This window comes from Tachysurus fulvidraco, chromosome 12 (genome assembly GCF_022655615.1).
Source record: "Tachysurus fulvidraco isolate hzauxx_2018 chromosome 12, HZAU_PFXX_2.0, whole genome shotgun sequence".
NCBI classification, from domain to species: Eukaryota; Metazoa; Chordata; class Actinopteri; order Siluriformes; family Bagridae; genus Tachysurus; species Tachysurus fulvidraco.
This window is the reverse complement of record NC_062529.1, coordinates 3912206-3933158: the sequence shown is the minus strand read 5'-3', so window position 1 is coordinate 3933158 and position 20953 is coordinate 3912206. Positions and strand designations below refer to the sequence as shown.

At 40.9% G+C, this 20953-nt stretch overlaps 1 protein-coding gene across 5 annotated transcripts in view; it reads right to left on the bottom strand.

Moving 5' to 3' along the window:
* The window catches only part of luzp1 (leucine zipper protein 1), a 52752-nt gene that overhangs the window by 14775 nt on the left and 17024 nt on the right, over positions 1-20953 (bottom strand). For 2 of the 5 annotated variants that reach the window (XR_007144541.1, XM_047821676.1), the window contains exons 2-3: positions 15343-15421; positions 1150-4250 (exon numbers count right to left, since the gene is read on the bottom strand). Coding sequence is in view for 4 of the 5 variants with exons in the window: in XM_047821676.1 (XP_047677632.1) it covers positions 1150-4020 (2871 nt within the window). In the remaining variant the exon portion in view is untranslated. Of the gene's footprint in view, positions 1-1149; positions 4251-15342; positions 15422-17776; positions 17834-20953 lie in introns of those variants that run through there. The other 3 variants (XM_027159786.2, XM_047821678.1, XM_047821677.1) reach the window with 3 other exon arrangements.

Sequence of the window (20953 nt, the reverse complement as noted above, 5' to 3'; positions counted from 1 at the left end):
TCTACATTTTTGCACTCCCCCTGAAATTCAACAACCCTCTGTCTTTTTTTTTTTCCTGCTTTGCTTGTGCTTGTCTCGGATCAAGAACATTCGAAATGTGGCAGTGCTACTATTTCAGCCTTGGCGGAGGAAAGATATCGAGCCATGCATGTAGTTTTTTGTGAACTGCATGTAAGACAAAAATCTGCAAGTACCAAAAGTGAAATTTGCTTCACAAGTAGAGGACGACTGATAGATTATTAAATGCTTTATATGACACTGTATTATTCTTTCTTCTCTATCAGAATGTAAATACTACGAAACAACAAAGAACCGTTTATCAATTCTTGTGCTAAATTGGGGCCATCACATTTTGGGAGCTTGAAAAAAAAAATGCAGCATTTGGTCAGCATTTTGGGTAACACATGTAGCTTATTAGATAGATAGATAGATAGATAGATAGATAGATAGATAGATAGATAGATAGATAGATAGATAGATAGATAGATAGATAGATAGATAGATAGATAGATAGATAGATAGATAGATAGATAGATAGATAGATAGATAGATAGATAGATAGATAGAGGTCAACCTACATAGCAGTTTCCTCTAATATGGTGTATACTAAAATAGAAAAAGACACAATGGTCATGTTCACGTCCAATTTAGAAGAGTATAGAAGTTAGGGACAGATTCAGCCAAAAATATCGATGAACTCAAACACAATGTTTGAATGTCACCTGATGATTCTACAGCTGCAGGCTAAAACACTGAGCTGACCTTCAGTAAGGCCGACATACTGAAGTTGACAATATTTCAGTGAATTTGCTGCCTTTATTTCATCTGACAAAAAGAAAATTTAATTGCAGTAGAAAAATGCTGACCGAATAACCAAATATTCAGTCATTAACTTTTATGGATATACAATTATTAAAATGAAGCAGAAGGCACAGCTGTACTGTTATTGTCATTTTTAGCATATGAAATAACTAAAGCCATTTGTCAGAGGCAGAGACTTTGAAGCAAGACTTCTAAAACAAACCCTCTCTGGGGTAATCAAATCAATTTATGCACCATAAAAGCATGGTTTACAAGATGCAAACCTTCAAAAACATTTCTACAGTAAAAGGTTTAGGGAAAAAAAACAAAAACATAGGGGATACTTACGAGAGGTTCTTTTCGCATTCTTGGTTGCAGTTGCTGGGCACAGACAGGCTCATGGGGGATGATCTTTTGAAGACTGCTATCTATTGGGGACACACTCTTGTTCCTGCGTGAGGACTCTAGAGAATCTCTAGCAGTATTTCCGCTACTGATCCTTCGCATATACCTCTCTGCTGGGCTTGGCTTTCCAACTCGTGCTGTGACATTCGGAGATGTTAAATTCTCCTCGGTGTCCAGGACAGTGGTAGCTCTGTATGCTCTCCATGTTGTGGTGGGTTCAGTTTCATCCTCCAAACCATCATGTCTTGGTCCAACTTGGTCCGCACTTACTGCCCCTCGATTCCTCCATGCACTTCTAACAGTCACATTCCTCATCTCTGGCACATTATCCTCCTGGGTTGAGCAGTGGTCATTGTTGTGGCTTCTCTGGCTCATGACTGTCGCAGTTGTAATAATACTTTCATTGCTTTCAAAGCCTGACTCACTGTTGTTTAGCTCAGACCCCATTTCTGGGGACTGAAAATTCAAACTGCTCCGGGACAGAATTGTTGTTTCTATACGAGCTGTCTCCAAAACGTTAGGAAGTTCAGAATTGTCAATATCACTATCAGCAGACCTTAGAGTGATCTCGCTTTTGGGAATGGATATTTCATATGGGATGGTGATGCTGCCTCTGAGCTCCGGGTTTGGCGAAATGACAATATTGCTGGTAGAAGTGTGTCGATTCCTGGGTAGAGGGTCACTTGAAACACTGCTGCTTCGACTGCTGCTTCGAGAAGCACTGGGGTCATTGGGATAGAAAGTAATGCTGCTGGTCATCTTGTTAGGCTTGTTGGCTATTTTCGGTTTCTCGCTAGTATGTGTTGGATCCATGCTCCCTCCTGACATAATTTCCTTCCTGTCATACTCTATGATGGCTGGCTTGATGAGTACTTTAGAGCATAAAGCCTCACGTGGGCTGCAAACACGTTGGATTTCAATTCCTGTGGATGTCTGAAAAGGTTCCTGAGATCCACCTTCCATCATCAGGGCCCTGTGCTGCTCCTCATCATAAGAGCTCCTTGTTGAAGACCCAGCAGAGTGAGAATCCTGCAATCGAGCGTACCTTGAATACTTGGATTCGGTTGTTCTGCCACCTAGAATGGATATTACAGGAGTAGTGTCTTGCTCACCCACTGAGCGCTTTGATCCAGCAGATTCTGTTTCTGAGGCTGATGAGTGACCTTCTGATCCATGATCAATTGCACCAGATGACGTTACGTGGGATCTGTAGGCAGTGTAAGACCCATTTGCATGGGAAAGACTTACCACTGTAGTTACCTCTTGTGGAGGTCCTGTAGACTCGGTTTCAGTTAATTTGTCTTTTTCTGGTGGAGCCACAACTCTACTTGCTTTCTTGCTCTCAGTGGTACCTGGCTTAACCGATACCTTTCCAGGCTTTTGGTCACGGGCAGCTGGAGGATAACGGCTAAGTACAGAAACTTTATTCTCACTTGTGGCGTGAAAGGCACTTCCGAGTTTATCTTCAACAGTGTTTTCATATTTCAGCCCACTGTCTGGAGTATTTGAAGACCCAGTTTTTAACCCAGTTTTCTTAGGCCTATGGGCAGGACTTAGGGCCCTCCGCGTAGGGGATTTCTCTGCTGCCTGGCTGAGATCTTTACTCTTGAATTTCAGTTGCTGTGGTGAATTGTCTCTTTTTTTATACTTTGGGTTAACTGCCTCAGTGGCAGCCAAAACCTTACCCTTCTTCTCCTGCCTAGAGCCACTACATATGCTGATCTCCTCAGTTTCAGCTTTGCCATTCTCAAGAACATTTGGCGTACTGGAAACAAAAGACCGACTTCCATTACTACTAAAATACTGAATCTTCAGCTGCTCGAGTTGGTCATTCAGCACCTGGTTGCGACTCCTCTCTTGCTGGAACTTTACTTCTAGCTCAGTATTCTTCGATTCAGTGTTTTTCAGGTCCTCTTCTACCATTTCCAGCTGCTTCAAGCGGCTCTTTAGATTTTCTACTTCTTGTGTAAGGTCTTTTATCTTGTTGTCCTCTGGCCCTTCTAGGCTGTTTTTTTCATTCTCTGATTTGTTTCTCAAGCCAACATCTTGTGAGAGCTTCTTCTTTCGTGCCAGCTTGCTACCAAAGCCTGCTGAGAGGTCATCCTCAATAATAAGTTCATGGGACTCATTGAGGCTATGGTCTAACGAACCAACCTTGCTTTTCTGTTGTTCAAGCTTTTCAGTTAATTTGAGAATGATCTTTTCATCTTCTCTCTGTTTTTCCAGAAGCTTTTTGCGTTCCACAACAAATGTCTGAGTGAGGCTTTTTAGTTTCTCCATCTCAGTGGTCAGGGCCTGCTCTGCCCGGGTCAGAGATGCCTCAGAGACATCCACTTCCTTTACTCTGGCCTTCAGGGCCTCTAGCTCAGCAGAGAGCTTCTTGGTAAGATTTTTTTCTTCATTTAGGCTCAGGCAAAGTTGTGTGCAGTCTGATTTGCTTTTCCCAAATGCTTCCTCCAGCTTCTCCAGATCGGTCATTTTGAGCTGAAGACGCTCAATCTCTGCTTTGAGCTCCTTAGTAAGAGTCTCTTCTTCTTCTAGTTTCTCCTTTATCAATCGGCAAAGGTCTTCTGCTTTTCTCACCTCCTCATCCTTCCCCTCAATTTTAAGAACTCTCTTGCGAAGTGCTTCAACATCGCCGAGCAAGGAAGAGTTACTTCCCTCGGCTTGGATGATTTTGTCTTGGAGGTCCAGAAGTTCATCCTCAGCCTTTTGGAGCTTACTTGTGGCCTCCTCAAGCTCATCCAGACGCCGCCCCAAACTTTGAAGTTTGTGCCTGAGATGGCGGTTGGTTGTGTCTTTGAACTCAGTCATACTGATATCTGTTACTAAGATACTGTAGGATTTAGATGCTGCCTTTGTGGAAGGGTACACATTTGTGTAGTTAAGTCTTATTGCACTAGAAACCCTAAAGAGGAAGGATGGGAAATCGATGTCCTTGGAATCTGTGCAGTGCACACCTTCACCTCGCTGCTGCTTGATATTCTGGTTAGTCCAACTTCCTGGCTGCTTGATTCTCGCAAATGTGCTAGGGGAAGTATCACCTACAAAAAAAAAAAAACATAAAAGTTGTTAGAACCTGTGAAACTCTACCAGGTCAAACTTGTTTACATAGTCAGGTGGGCTGCACAAACACAAATCAAATCTAGAGAACTGATCTATAAACTGACAACAGTTGACAACAGACTCTTTATTGTTGCTTAAATGCCAGGTGGCATGTAATAATTATTCAATGTTCACACAAACCAGATTATTTAAGACCATAACAATGTTTGTACAGACTAGGATTGATGTATGCTATGGTCCTAGTGCAACAACACACTACTCCTGATCTCCTGGGGGTCACAGTGTCACCATCGAGTAGTGAAATATAATTAACAGATCAAGCTAGAAGAATCTCAGGAATGAAAAACACTCCACACTTTAAAAACTGAAAAGGGCTGAAGCTTAGGCAGGATGAGCAATATCTAAACCTGTGTTATATCACACTGTAATCAGTCCCAATCATCATCATCTTGGTATGAACCTGAGCTTCCTTTATGTAGTCATATTTCTTTATGGAGTTACATTCATGCACCTGAAGCCAATCGTATTTAATACCAATATATTAAAGGTTGGAGGTAAAATAGTAGGACCCCCCCCCCAATCACTTGTACCTTCACACACCCTCATTTAGCATCTAAATGGCAGTAATCTTCCACACTTGTACAAATGATTTGGTTCCTTATATAAATGTGTTGTTTGAGGAGTAAGTTAGTGCTTTATCTCACACTCACTATCGCTCTGTTTTCCCATCGTACTGCCCATTATTCTTACTATTAGATTCTTCGTCGTCATTAGTAGTAGCAGTACTATTTTAGACATGCTTTCATTTTAAACCTATGTTTAACCATTATAATAGCTGGAATTTTAAGTGTTACCTCACATCTAAAGCCGATAACAAAGCTAACAAAACCGGTAGACAACGTTTGAAATTCCTTTAATAGATCTTCAGATCATTTAAAAAGGACACTACAGATAATTTTATATCAAAGATTTGCCAAATTAAAATGATTTTCTAATATGTCTAGAACAACCCGCCATCACAACTCATAAACGCACAAACGAGCAAATCTTCTACGTCAGGTTTCACTATTCAATCTTTCTGCATCACTAGGTACTGGAAGAAAATGGGAAGTGCGCACAGAGGCCCACAGCCAGCGGCTGCTCAAAGCCTGCAGTAAAACTGCATTGATTTCCTGCTCACATTTTCACTGACATCAGCAGTTCTCAATAACACTGGCCTTCCCTTTCATGGCTGCATCTTCAGCAAACAATGGGCACGACAGAGTCTTTAGTTTGGTGCTGTTACTTATGAGCAGAATTAGAATATCACGGAACATCTGTGGTGTGGCCACAGAAACAACGCTGCTATAGATAGAACACTGGAAATAAAACTGCTTAAGCACTGCATGGGTATGCTTTTGGCTCTAAATCACACATCCTTAAATACACAAGTATTCTGATCTGAAGATTTATTTTGGTTTAGTGAAATGGAAGATGGCGAGGCTCCCAGGGTCTTTTAGAAGTTACAACCAGACAGCTTGTCCTGCAGTGTAACTGGAGAGGTGAAAGAACAGTGTCGATACAGAGATTATGGACTACTTCTCATCAACATTCAAGGCTGATTCTTCACCACCCCCTCTGTCTCGCTTTCCCACTATCCCTCACTGTCCTTGAAAGATGACGAGAACAGGGACGAAGCACTTTGTGTAAATGACTAGGTTTGCTTGTAGGAGGATGATGTAGCTCGGTACACTGCAGTCTGCTTTGTTCTGATCAGTAGTTGTGAAATATCACCTCGCACGCACTCACACACTCGCTCGCACACGCACACTCGCTCGCACATGCACACTTGCTCACCCTCGCTCGCACACTCGCTCACTCTCGCACGCACTCACACACTCGCTCACTCTCGCTCGCACACGCACACTCGCTCGCACATGCACACTTGCTCACCCTCGCTCGCACACTCGCTCACTCTCGCTCGCACACGCACTCTTGCTCACTCTCACATGCACACTCGCAGTGGTGGCGCAACTGGTTAAGGCTCTGGGTTGTTGATCGGAGGATCGGGGTTCAAGGCCCAGCACAGCCAAGCTGCCACTGCTGGGCCCTTGAGCAAGGCCATCAACCCTCCCTGCTCCAGGGGCGCTGTATCATAGCCGTATGCTTATCACTCTGATCACTATTATCACTCAGACACCAACCTCCTCAGTTGGGGTATGTGAAGAAAAGAATTCCACTGTGCTGTAATGTATATGTGGCAATAATAAAGGCTTCTATGCCCCCCCCCCATTCTATGCTATTCTATTCTCACTCTCGCTCGCACACGCACACTCGCTCTTACTCTCGCTCGCACTCACTGAAAGCAAGACCAAAGCAACTACTGTCCTCACACAGTCAGCCAAGGCAGGCTAAAACAAATCAGGCAAAGTGGGCTACGCCACACACGTGCACAACAGACTCTCTGCGTATGTGTGTGATTTTTGCACTCACAAGTACAGTGTGGTGGGTGACTAGATATCAGCGTGCCTGCTTGTATTTAAGCTCTTCATTAGGCAGGAATGAAGGACGAAATGGACAATTTGCACACACGACTGTTCCTTCATTATGAGCAGATAAATACCCCAAAGTTCTGTATATAATACACACAAACACATACTTTACCACGTACTCAACACTGTGCCCATACTTCTCTTTTACATTCCACTCACATCTTGCACTTAAGTAAAGAAGAAACACTCCCTGCATTATTATTATTTTATTTTTTTTGTAAAAAGAAACATCACATGGTAGTAACTGGGTTTGGTATTCGAATGGTTGTTGATGCGGTCACATCTTTGTCATACGTCATTTTATGTTGCGCTGCTTGTTAGCAGAAAATTACACACAGAGACGGAGGGAAAAAGCTTTCCAGTGTCTCATGTTAATATACACACTTTCACATGAACACAAACACCCTCTAGCCATCATCTCACAGCAGGGGGACTTCCAGCAAAAGAAAGTGCGACTGACAAATAACCAGAGTTCTGGTAAGCAGTTCTGCTGGTTCCCATTATATCAATTAGCGCTGTGCTAAACAATCATGTATAAAATATTACGTTACACAAACCATCATACCAACATTCCTTTTTCTGCTCTGTGCAAACAAAGTAACTGATGCACACAAGCCTGCAAACAGGAACTCAAGAAAGTGCATACAATGGTCAGCTTTATGAAGTAAAAAACAAAGTACACATCCTTAAACATTTCAAAATGTCCTTAACCAGAAATCACATGAGTCTAGTCACATGAAGAAAAACAAACCAGTCAATATTATGTATTAATTTACTGTCATCACCAGTCAGCAAATAAGTCACTACTTTTTTTTTCTACATTGTTTTTGCCTTAAATTTGCAAAACGTTGTTTTTTGGCTGGTTTGTTGGAAAAACAGCTGACTGAAGGTTGCTGGTTAATAAGTGACTAATCACATTTTACAGGAAATAATAATTTGGCAGTTATGGTTTATGGTTGAGAAATAAGAATTAAAATACTATTAAGGAGCATAACATTCAAGCCCAGTAACCTTTACCGCCACCTAAACTGATTATTTTCCTATAAAAGAAGAAATTTATCAACAATGACACACTTACATAAAGGGTTGTGGAGCATCCATGGAAATCGTTCCTGATATAGCTAATGTTAAAGCAGCTATAAACAATTTCCTCAGCAGCCTTTCTTTTAATGTTTATACAAAAAATGGTGTGTTAAAGAGCTGTGAATGGAAAATTACATTAAATTTTTGTTTTTACACTGCATTACAATTACTTGGAATTTTTTACCAGACAATAAATATACCATGTGGAGTGCAAGTAGCTATTATAGAAACAGTGACATATGAAAAACTTATTATTATTATTGACTTTACAGGTTTCTGTTTGGTTTACTGTTATAGAAACAGCTTCTGACCAATCAGGATGAAGAACAGTGAGCATGAGAAGTTGGCTAGAGTTTTCGGAGTTAGGGACATGAGTTGTGAATGAGATGTAATTAGTTATTAATTTGCATGAAAATGGTATCGTTTTATTGGAGTGAAATTTGAGATTTGAGAAAGATGCAGGTCTTGGAATTCATGATGCCACTATTTATAAAATGTGCTCTAATACACAAGATGCACAGAATCTGGAAATGGACTAAAATATTAAACATAAAACAAAAAAACCATATGAATGCCTTGCCTTCGTATTTTCCCCACAGTGTAACATAAATGTGAGAACAAGCTCGGGTATGTGGTGAGTTCTCCAGAAAGTTCAGAACTATATATATATATATATATATATATATATATATATATATATATATATATATATATATATATATATATATATATATATATATATATTGTGCAAGGATAAGATCAGAAACTGATTCTTGATGCATCATGATTTTACACATGATGACTTTTTACTGTATGACCACTTTTTTAAAGCACAGTGTAGCTTGGCTCAACTGTATTTCAACAATTCTTGTGGTACAAGTTGTTTGCAGTGAAACTATTTTGCCCTCGCTGATTTATGTATGCTCCTCGCCTCAAGGGCTCGCCATTTAGCTGGCAGACCAAAAGACCAGATGGAAATATGACATTTCTCATGGCCATTCTATTCCCAGAATACTTTACAGTCCAGAAAAATCATAAAATCACAGTCGCTTTCGATGGGCAGGGAACAGCTTCAAAGGTAGGCTCTCTGATTTTTGAGAAATGCTTCAGAAAACTGAGTCGGGCTGAATAATAAACAAAAATCAAAACAAACGTGTAGCCAATGAGCAGAAAGGGGCGGGGCTTGTCAATATCCGGCGGAGAGAGTGTTCAGTGCACGTGTGACATTAGCAGAAAGCGGTTTTAACATTGACATGGAGGATAAAAACAAAGAAAGAAAGCGAAGAAAGGTTTACGATAAGGCAAGAAGTAGGACGTGTTAATATAGGATCAGCTTTCCAGCGCTGGAGAGAACTGAAGGAGCGGGAAGTTGGCCACATATTCACAGATTGGAGTTTCCCGAGTCAATAACTCCTGAGCTAAACGCTGTTACTACACAAGCGTTTTTTACATTACATTGACCCATTTGGGTTAGGGACGTGTTTGTTTTGGTGATTTCAAATGTCGACATTGACTTTAAAAAATCGGAGACCCCACCTTTAAGCTTAGCTCGTCTTCAAATCTGCTAGCTGCCTTTAGCTAGTTTCTAACCTACACATGGCACACTGACTAGCAAACTCCTTAACATACTTCACCGCCCTGCTGGTCTAGCCGATATATTTGGCCAAAAATAAGTTTTAATGAATTTATTACATATTAAACTGTACTTGAGTTCAACGGAAAGGTGTTCAAGACATTAGTGAGACCAGACATTCTGTATGGGTTAGAGATTGTAGCATTGAGGAAAGGACATGAGGCAGAGATGGAAGTAGCAGAGATGAGGATGTTGAAGTTCTCTTTAGGAGTGACGAGAATGGACAGGATTAGGAACGAGCACATCATAGGGACAGCTCAGGTTGTCTGTTGTGAGGACAAGGTCAGAGAGACTGGATTGAGATGGTTTGGACATGTACAGAGGATGAAGGATGTTGTAGATGGAGCTGCCAGGAAAGAGGTCAAGAGAAAGGCCAAAGAGGAAATATATAGATGCGTTAAATGAGGACATGAAGGTAATTGGTGCGAGAGTAGAGGATACCGTGGATAGAGTTAGGTGGAAACTGATGATTCGCTGTTGTGAGCCCTAACGGAAACAGGCGGAAATAGAAGAAGAAGACACTTGTATCTTAAAGATTTAAACAAGAGAATCCAAATAAAAAAATTAGATTTTCTTTTTTCTGTTCTCAAATTAAGCGAACAACATACACTGATTTGTTTTAGTTTTCACTGCTTTCTACACTTGCAGGATTTCATTTGCATTTACAGCATTTTCGGACCCTTATCCAGGGGACTGTACAATTTTCTCATTTATACAGCTGAGCAGTTAGTGTAAAGACCCTTGTTCAAGATTTACCAAGGAAGCATTGGGTGGTCTTGGGATTTGACCTTACAACCTTCAGAAGCCCACACCTTAACCGAGTTACTGGATTAATCCATACTCAAAAACTCCCTTTTCTACAACATCCCAAAGGTATTCTACTGGATACTGATCCGGTGTCTGGGAAGAACCGCTGAAGAGCATGGAGCTCACGCTCATGTTCATTAAACCAGTTTGTGACGACATATTATTGCTATATTAATCATGCTCATAACACCCAGTAGAAGATGGAAAATTGTGGCCATGAAGGAATGCATAAGGTCAGCAACAATACTCAAATGTGTCAATGGCATTCAAGTGAGGATTGATTGGTATAAACCCGATAAAAACATTCCCGACACCATTACACCACCTCTAGCAGCCTGTACCGGTGACACAAGGCAGGTTGGGTCCATAGAGTCATGCTGTTGATACTGAATCCTACCATCTGTGTGCCTCAGCACACCATGCTGCATTTTTCCAGTCTTTAATTGTCCAGTTTTGTAAGTCTATATCCACTGCAGCCTACAGCCTCATCTTTCTGTTCTTGGCTTAAAAAAAGAAGAAGAACCTGAGGCGGTCTTCTGCAGTAGTAGTGCGTCTGACTCGACATGTTGTGAATTCTGAGCTGTTTTACTGCTCATCACAAATGTACAGTGTGATTATCTGGTGATTATCCGGCCTGTCTTTTAGCTCGAGGCAGTGTGGCTGTTCTGAACAGCCCTGTTATCGTTACTGTACCATTCTGAGTAAACTCTGAGTGATGTAAATGAAACTCCCAGGGGTTCAGCAGTTACAGAAACACACAAACCAGCCTGGTATGTGGTAGCCCTACTGGATAAAGTGCTGGACTACTGATCTGAAGGTCATGAGTTCGAATCCCAGGTCCACCAAGCTATCACTGCTGAGCCCCTGAGCAAGGCCCTTAACCCTCAATTACTCAGTCGTATAAATTGAAATGACAAAATGTATGTCACTCTGGATAAGGGTGTCTGCTAAATGACAGAAATGTAAATGTCTAGCATCACATTCCTGCCACTGTGGGTAATGTGAATCTGAGCAAATCCTAATAAATCTACTAAAAACCTAAACATTTTAAGTTCTATAAAGTCCTATAAATAAATGCTGTAGTTTTCCTATTTTTACATTTGCTGCAGGTTTAAAAGAAATGCACTTGTACAGTGCGCAGTATATCAGTGAGGTAGTGAGGTAAAAAATAATGAAAAACATTACTGACAACAAGAAATTTCTCTCCCTATTCTCTGCTTTAGTCCTGCTTTTTTTTTCACACTTTCTGGGGAAAAAAGTTCCAATCAGAAACCATATCATTGTGGTGTTACCACACTCATCCTGGCTCAGAGATTCTGAACATTCTGTCCCTTTAGGACAGAGGAACTCTCTCTCTCTCTCTCTCGCTCTCTCTCTCTCACACACACACACACACACACTTACTTCTGCACTTGACATCAGTTTTGGCATCAAGTTTGAGTCTCTGTTATCCATAAATTTTACTCGATTAAACCTTCTGTAAGGTTTCAAGCAAACGCATGCATTCAGGATGCGTCTGCTCACAACTACATTGCCATCATAGGTGAAAGAGAGAGAGAGAGAGAGAGAGAGAGAGAGAGAGAGAGAGAGAGAGATAATGGGAGTGATCAAGACCATCTCAGCCTTTCTGCCACAGAGTCCTGGCAGAAAGCTGTTGATGCTTAAGTTGCAATTTTTCCCCATTTTTCCCCCAAACAGGACAAAACCATCGGTGCACATCAGAAGTGCTGTGTTCAAATTAGTGGTCAATGAATAGGTTTCTAGGGGAAGATTCCAGTGCTGCTATTCGTGAGTGCAATGAGGGTTTTGATCATTAAAAAAATGATATTGAATTGCAAATCTGGGTAAAAAAAATGCAATTTGAAAACATGATATATTAATATTTACAGATACAGAATAACAATAAAATAGAACTTCCTGTTACCAGTACTAAGTACTAGCATTAATCAGGGATGCAGATCTAAAAACGTTAAGCTTGGTGTCGGCTCTTGCCCCGATCATGGGGCAGCTTGATACCTTCCTTAATGGCCTCTATATGCGTATATTGTAATTCGTAAAACCCTGGAGCTGAATGGGGCAGGTAACAAGCTGCACAACATCTTGAAACAAGGTCAAATCATTCATCGCAAATCGATCCAAGGTCTTTACAAAGAACAGCTTTTAGTTGATTTGTATTACAGCTGCTTTGTGCCAGGTGTCCCATTGGATAGACTCCGGTTCAACGTGACCATAAGTGGAACAGAAGATGGTTGGATGGATTGCTGGAAAGTTTCCTCAGTAACGCAGATCATGTTTAGCTCATCTTTCAGGTTCTGAGCGGTCAAGGTGAAAAAGACTGAGCAGAAGAGGGTTTAATGAGTCATCAAGAGGATGTAAATTCATCAGTGTTGGGTCTTTTAGCAATGTCCTTAACCGTGAACTGCACAGCTGTATGCTTGTACTGCAATCCTTCTTGGAGAAAAGTGCCTGCCAAGTGAGTAAATTTGAGAGTAGAAAACTACTGGGACACTAGAAACCCCAAAATATAAAACAGGCTTCAGTAAAATGATCTAAAAAATTGGGGCTTTTGTCATTATTTGCTAATATTAACCATTTTTATATTAAAAAAAAAATCTGTTGCCAAATTAAATGTGGCTTATTTTGGTTGTTATGTTTGCCAGATTGAGTGTCACGTTCCAGTGCTAGGAAAGTGTGTGTCTTTCTCTTGTAACTATATAGACTGTGCTTTTTGAATAGGTGCGCAGTAATAATGGGAAACCTGGAAACTCTGAGAGGTGCGGTGTCGTTTCAGGCATGAATGTGCGTGCGTGTGTTTTCTGTTTTAAATGAGGTAAGGCTCTACAGATGATCTCATCGCCAAGCAGACACATGACCCACATGGGCAGGAATGCAACCTTATCATCAACAGAATACTACTTCCACTGAGGCGAGGGGGGAGGAAAGGGGAAAAAGGGGGAGAAAAAAAAACCCTGAGAGAAAGAAATACAGGGGGTGGGTGGTGGGGGTTCTGAACTGTGGGAAAAGATGGGGACATGTAGGTAAATAACAAATCACTACACATAACCACTTAGCTTTTGGGTGTCTGTCCTCATCATCATCATCATCATCATCATCAAACTATAAACCACAACATAAGCAGGACCTTCCTTCCACCTTACAGAAAAACAGATAAACCTTATACTGAAGGACCAAAGTCTTCTCAAAATCATCCATCATATAGCTTTACACCTAGAGACTAACGATGACTTCTTCATCAGCTGTCTTCAACCCCAGAATGTGTACAAAGACACTCACACACAAACAAAAGTACAATCTATGGGCTGGGTTGGAGTTTGGTTGGGGGGTGGGGGGACGCAACGACTATAAATCAGTAGTCTGGGACAAGCAGTTTTTATGTCGTAACAGACAAGAATGTTCAGCAAAGTGAAAAAGCACAAACAATAAACTCTACTCTGGATATTTTCATTTGGTGTCTGTTGTTAAATCTGATGTGCTTCATAGTTAAAGAAAATGGCAGATAGAAACACTGCGAACGCAAAAAACATGATTGTAAACTTTGTGACAGTTATCACCCGCTCATGCCTTTAACATGGTTGGTTTTGCTTCGTGAATTTCCTCCATCGTACAACCAATCGATGAGGATACAGGCATATCACATACTACCTCTGAAACACATAAGCTTAGCCAAACTTATTTTATGAATCTTACATCTCGGGGTGGCATAGCACAATTGAAAAGAGACGTTTCTCTAACCTATAGCTCTTTAAACACAATGTCGGTCCACAAAACTGACAGGCATTGAGAGAATTGTGTGTAAGCCTGGGAGAGCCAGTCTTTGGGTTTTAGCATACACAGGAAGTGAAGTCACAAAAGGTTCAGACAGCAAGCCTTAATCTTACATAATATTTCCTTCCCACCTCTCTCTTTTTCACACACTGTAACCCGTACAGTTATCTTACCAGCCAAATGTCCCCAAAAGGTTACAGGTTTCAGATATTCCTATCTTTGTGGGTACATCAGGTCCCAACCATGATGTAAAAACATGCCCACTAGGTATGTGTCATGCTCAATAATTCACTGGCGTTCATCATCGGTCATATAACCGGTCAACTGTTCTGTATTTTGCACTGGAGCTCTGCAAAGATGTCAGGGTATGTTCACTCACAAGTGGGCTTATTTGCTACTATAATTTGAGACATGACCCAATCAGAATTTGAATCTGGAATAATCTGGAAAATAGTTTTGAACACTAACATTAACAAATGTTTCCAGAAGCCCCGCCCCTTCAACACAGGAAGCCCTGCCCCTTCTTACAATGGCCACAGTTTCAAAATAATAACTGATAATAATAATAATAATAATAAAACACCCTCTCCTGCTCTCCTTAAACCTGAGACAGAGTAAATTTTAACAGCCCTGGACAAATAAAGTAATTTATTTACGATATTGTAAAAAAGAAAGAAAATTGTCAACAGGGAGAAATCAGTATCGCACAAGCACAATGGCAGTATGTCATCATACAGCAGTTAGTTCTGGTTCAGTAATTGGATTGGTCGAGATGAGTTCCAAGACCCGATTGTCTATATACACTATAACCCTGCGTGGGACGCGTCACACTAGCCACGTAAAAAAAAAAAATCCACTTTTTAATCAACAGTTACTGTGACGGTTAACAACACGAGCAGAAGTCGCTGACAATACTTTTCAGCAATATAACTTTTGATTTCAAATACAAATGCTTCCATTAACGCTAGTTTTTAAACTAGCTAATGTGCTAGCCATCATACTAGAAAGTGTAACAAGTGCGGATTCAACCAGGTCTGTTTCTGCCAGTGGAACAGAAATATACATTGTGCTCACTGGGTTTTGAAATGTCACAGAGTCAGTATTAATTTCTCGTTCACGATCGTGCGGCCGAATCCCAACTGTGCTGAGATACGGTAAATCCACACTCTTGCTCTTGCAATATTGCTTAAACAATCAACGATTAGGGATTCAGAGTACATTGAAACCTACTGTGAAAGAAGGCATTCTATCAGACGAGCAAACGAAGTGATGAACTGATCTCAGTCAGTAGTGATCTCTCCATAGTGAACTGAAAAAGAAAAACAGAAGAGTGGATTTGAGTATTTTAAATCTTTAATACATTGATGAACTGAACGGAGTCTGAACTACGTCCATCATGGACAGCACGTACATGGACGAGAGATTGAAAAATCCCAGAAGTCTCTAATGTGGCTTTGTAACTATCTGTTTTTCATTCAAAAAGAAATTCATTTGAAACTGAATTGTTGTTATAATTGCCTGAATTAAATGAACCCAGCTGGGGGAAGAAAAGGAGATAGACAGGGATTTTATTCAATGAGTTTCACCAGAGCTCTTCAGAATAAACATGCTTAAGAATCACGCCATGCCTCCTTAGTCATCAACATGCAGACTCTCAGACGCTCTCGAGCTCGGAGTCTGACAGTGTGAACATTTGTTCTCTTCTTCGTCTGGGAAACACTCGCACTACTGAGCTCGTGGCTGGTCGCAGGATGTAGCCTGGGGTTTTGGGCTTGGTGGACAAGCCGATGTTGTGTGATGTACGTGGATGCAAGTGATGACGATTGTAGCTCATGTGAAATTTTATTTTAATTACTCAAAGTGATACGACATGAAGATTCGTGGAGATTTCAAGCAGCAAAATTGGCTAATATACATGTTCGACTTTGCAAAGCTCACATTACTATATGGAGCGTTTAACAGGTCAGCTCTTGTACAAAATGTACAAAAAAACGCAGTGTTGAACATTTATATGTAAAATATTGCCAAATGTGTGTCGTTTTGAATTGAACGTTGTGTATCATTACATCCCTCAGTCAGATGGGACTATAATGTCCCCACCAGATAATCTAGCAACAATTACCCCACCCAGTGCAGGAAAAAAATACCATCTGAATAGGGCTTTAGACAAAGAGCTAGGACTGAAGAACTTGTTCCAGCCAATTATTCAATCATCTTGTATTCCTTACATGATTTTTTCCCCGTTGTGGTTTTGCACATGGTTCATTTCCTTTGACTCGTTAGCTGTAGGAAAAGCTGGCTCCACCGTAGAGTTGCCAAGGGTATAGAGGAATGCCCAGATTAATTCCACACATGATAGAAAGACATAAGAGTACTATAACAAGAGCAAACGGGACCACGGAAAGAACAAGAAAACAAAAAAAGTGTGAGTAATCTTCGAAACCGTGAGCTAAAAAAAAAAAAAACGTGCCTTGAGAGACAGGACCCGAAGAAGCGCTGAATAATACAAATCTCATTCAGCCACTCTGGAAAAACCTGCCCTTACCAAAATGCTTAAGCATGGCACGTACATCATATCTTCACACCCTTTTACCTGCCCTGCACACAAAACAGTCAACATGACGACAGGAATTCGGCAACATTGTCATTGAATACCTACAACGTCAAACCGGATCAGCCTTGATTACGTGATTAATATATGGGAGTGTGATGGGCTGAGGAATGCAGCGATGCTAACCCTAACCCTTCAGCAAGCGCGCACACACACACACACGCGCACACACACAGCTGCAGAAAGTAAGAAAAAGAAGGGAAGATTCCGGAGTGGGCAAAGTTGCATGTGCCAGCCCTAACACTGTGATCTGTCTGTCTTGAGTCCTTATAAGGCCAAAAAGAGAAGAGCTTGTTCTCTTAAATCCATCTGGTTGGCATGAGCTGAGAACAAATAGCCAAGTGGAGATAAAACTTCACTTGAATACACTCAAGGCATGTGGGGGTCATGTAAAACCAAGAGCGTAAGAGAAAACGTTCTGGAGAATAGAAGATGGGAAAAGGAAGGAGAACAAGGCAGATAATGGAGAAATATGTATCAGGTCATGTTTACACTGACCACGGTATGGTTGTCTGTGTTAGACAGACTATTTTTTGTATCCGTGAAGCTGCCGCTCAGATGGGATTTTCAGACATAACATTCTATAGTTTACGCAAAACATCCAGACAGATGCAGGTACGTGTTTGAAAACATCTTAAGACATGTCAGAGTAGAATGGTCAGGCTTGTTCAAGCTGACAGGAAAGCTACAGTAACTCAAATGACAGTTCTTTACATCCATCCTGAGCTAAAAAAAAATGCATCTCTTGAATGGACAACATGTCAAACCTAGAGGAATACGAGCTACAACGGCAAAGAGATTCCCATCAGACACTAAAGTAGGCACAGACTCATCAAAAACTGGACAGATGCTTTTCTGCTCAACACAGTTGTACAGAGTTGTTATTTTACCTGAAGTGTGTGAAAAATCAGAGATGTCGAGCAGTTTTTGAACAAAAACAAGTGCTCAGCCCCAACAATCTTTCTATAGTCAAAGTTAACCTTGATGACCTGTACAGCTATACACATGGTGTAAAAAAAAAAAAAATCTGATATTCTTTGCCATATCACTCACCTTTAAGAGAAAGCGCTCTATCGCGGTTTGCCTTATTCTACTTGCCTCAGAGAATGAGCGAGAGAAAGGGAGAGGTACAACGATATTCACATTGACTCATCAGGGTGGAGTTTCCCCCAAAACATTGCAGTACAAAGCTTATCTGTGAATGGCAACACAAGCATCACACACGATTTACGATATATTTAGAAAGTCTGTGCTGATTTTTTTTTAGTTTCTGGTGCTTTTCCGGTTTAAACAGAGCTAAACAAATAGTCGACAATCGGTGTTTAGTTGAGATGCTAGTCAGATTATACAGTAATAATAAATAAAACCTTGTGTGACACGAGGACGTCATACAGGACACACAGCATGTGTTGAGTAATGACCATGAATAACTATAATCAGAGGCGGCGAATGATATCGAACACCGCTTTAACACACACAAGATTAAGAACAGACACCGATAATAACTGAAATAAATACAGGATCTCTTGTTTGTGTGTGTGTGTGTGTGTGTGTGTAACACAAGGAAGTCAAACAGGACACACAGCATGACACTATTACGCGTCGTAATACACACGAATAAGCCGTGTGTTGCGTAACAACCATGACTATGATCAGAAACAGTGAGCGATGTAGAACAACCATTTAATAAGTACATGATGTTTAAAATCCGACACCGACACAAACCGAAATCGAAATTAAATACAGGATCCTGCGCGTTTCTGTACAAATATACCAACCTCTTTGCACTGAAATGCAAAAACAGAGACACACACAAGACACAAAACAGACAGCCACATACACCAGCTATATATTTGCCAGTTCTATAAACCAGTATACATCCTAATATTCCAGTTTCTTTATCTGACCCCCAACAACAAATCACAGAAAAGTATAATCAAGTAAGGAAAATGAGCACAAGGAAAAAATCCAGTCCCTTTGCAAAATGTGTGCGGTTTACCAAACATTCCTTTTCTTTTCTCACTGAACGTCCTCTCACATCTGCCTCAAACAATAACTGTACTTTACAGAAATGAGCAAGAGAGAAGGCACGGTGGCAGAGAGCGAGAGAGGAAGACAAGGATGTGAGAATGAAAGATATGCGCTTCATGTGTGTGTGTGAGTGTATACAGTGTTGAAAGGCTCCATAGCTAAACCATAGATTAATCATGCTAGCAGAAGGAGAAATAAAGGGTGGAGGACAGAAAGAGAGGGAAAACAGGCCTGTGTGCATTCCACTGCCTATGAGCATGTATATTTTCACTGATCCCAAAGAAAATAATCCATTGGTGGAATCCAGAAGGCTGTGAGATCCCAGAGAGATAGAGAGAAGAAGACAAAGACGGAATGATATATAGAAACCCAGAAAGATTAACTGTTAAAAATGAAATTAAATGGGGGCATAGACGCCTTTATTATCGCCACATATACATTAGACCACAGTGCTCTTGAACTTTCTGGTCTCTGATCCCAACCTCCTTAGTTGGGATATGCAAAGAAAAGTATTCCAGTGCTACATTACACCTGTACTGAAAATAGTGCTCCCTAATAACCCAGGATTCTCCCAGTGATTTCTACATTTCGTATACCGCGCTGTTTGTGTGAACCGGACTACATATGCCTCTTTTCCACCAAAAAAAAAAAAGGGTGCTGGTTCAGAGCTAATGCTGGTTCAAAGTTGGTTCCACTGGCGAACCTTCTAAGAACCGGTTTGCCTTTCCATCGGTTACAGAGCCGAGTCTGACGTCACTGTATACGTGTCATCTTTCCCAGCAACGTTAGCGCAGCAGCGACAAACACAAACACAACAGCGGATGTCGCTTTACTGTTAATGCTCATGGCTTTGTGAACCTACATTGGCATCCAAATGCGGCGAATAGGATGTGTACGTGCAGCTCCATGTAATCTGTATAAACGAGGTTGTAATCGAGAAAATACATAACATTATTTTATTATTAACACAGAAAAAATGTTAGCCTTAGCATGTAGCTACCTACTGTCATGTGTGCTGATAATTGATCATATTGCGGTAAAGTAAAAGGGTATTAAACATTAGTATACTTAAGGTACATTATCTAACAGTAGCCCCGCCCACAGCCCCTGATGCAAGTGGTTCTTAAGTCTAGACCAGCAACATTTTGGTGCTACTTAAGAACCACTTTTCCTGGTTCAGAGCCGGTGCTTTAGCGGACAAAAAAAAAAAAGAAAGAACTGGTTCTAAATTAGACTCTGAACTAGAGGTCCTCACGGGTCCACTTAGATACGAAAACCAGAGGTCCGACCCGAGACCCGAGCGGGTTCGGGTCTAAAAGTTTCACGTGTACCTCGGACACGGGTCGGGTCTAATAATAGCGGCATCGGGACTCGGGCAATTTAAAATGAATGTGTTTTTACCGAGAAGACCCGAACTACTCTATCTCGTGTGTTTGCATCGACTTGAGTCCTTGAAACATTTTCGTTGAAACAGACCTGTCAATCAATTTTGAATCCACGCTGTTGCGGTTAATTTAGTGTAGAGTTATGCAACATTCGGGTCCAGTCGGGTTAAAAAAAAATTGCCAACCGCTCGGGTCGGACTCAGGTCTAATTTTTTCGGGTTTGTCTCGGGTCAAAACTGCTTGGTGGAAAAGGGGCAATAGTGACCTCCACTTCGTGTCTCTTGATCTTTCAAGTAAAGAGGGTTAAAAAGTACATGAAAAAAGGCATGATAATAAAACTGCCTCAGTAACCAAAAGGTAAAATCCTCAATATGGTGACATTTATGACATTTGTTACCCTTTTCCAGAGCGACATTCATTTTCTCTCACATTATACAACTGAGCAATTGAGGATTAAGGACTTTGCTCAGGAGTGGAAACTTGGTAGACTTGGGATTTGAACTTACAACCATCTGACCTGTAATCCAATACACTTGGTCTTAAACTTAGAATTGAACTGTCTACAACTGACTGCACAGACCTTTCACTGGCTTGATACTAAATCAAGCAGATCCATTACTCTAGTTACACTGGAATTCAAGAAGACATTTGTAAAGGCATTCTGGGATGGGGGCAGTATATTGAACAGGGGACAGCAGAAGTGCTGGTTAAAAAAAAAAAAAACAGCACTTCTGCAACACCATCGTATTCTTCAACCATGCTAGATGACCTGAAGAATCCTAGAGCTTTCAAAACAAACACTGATAGTACAGGT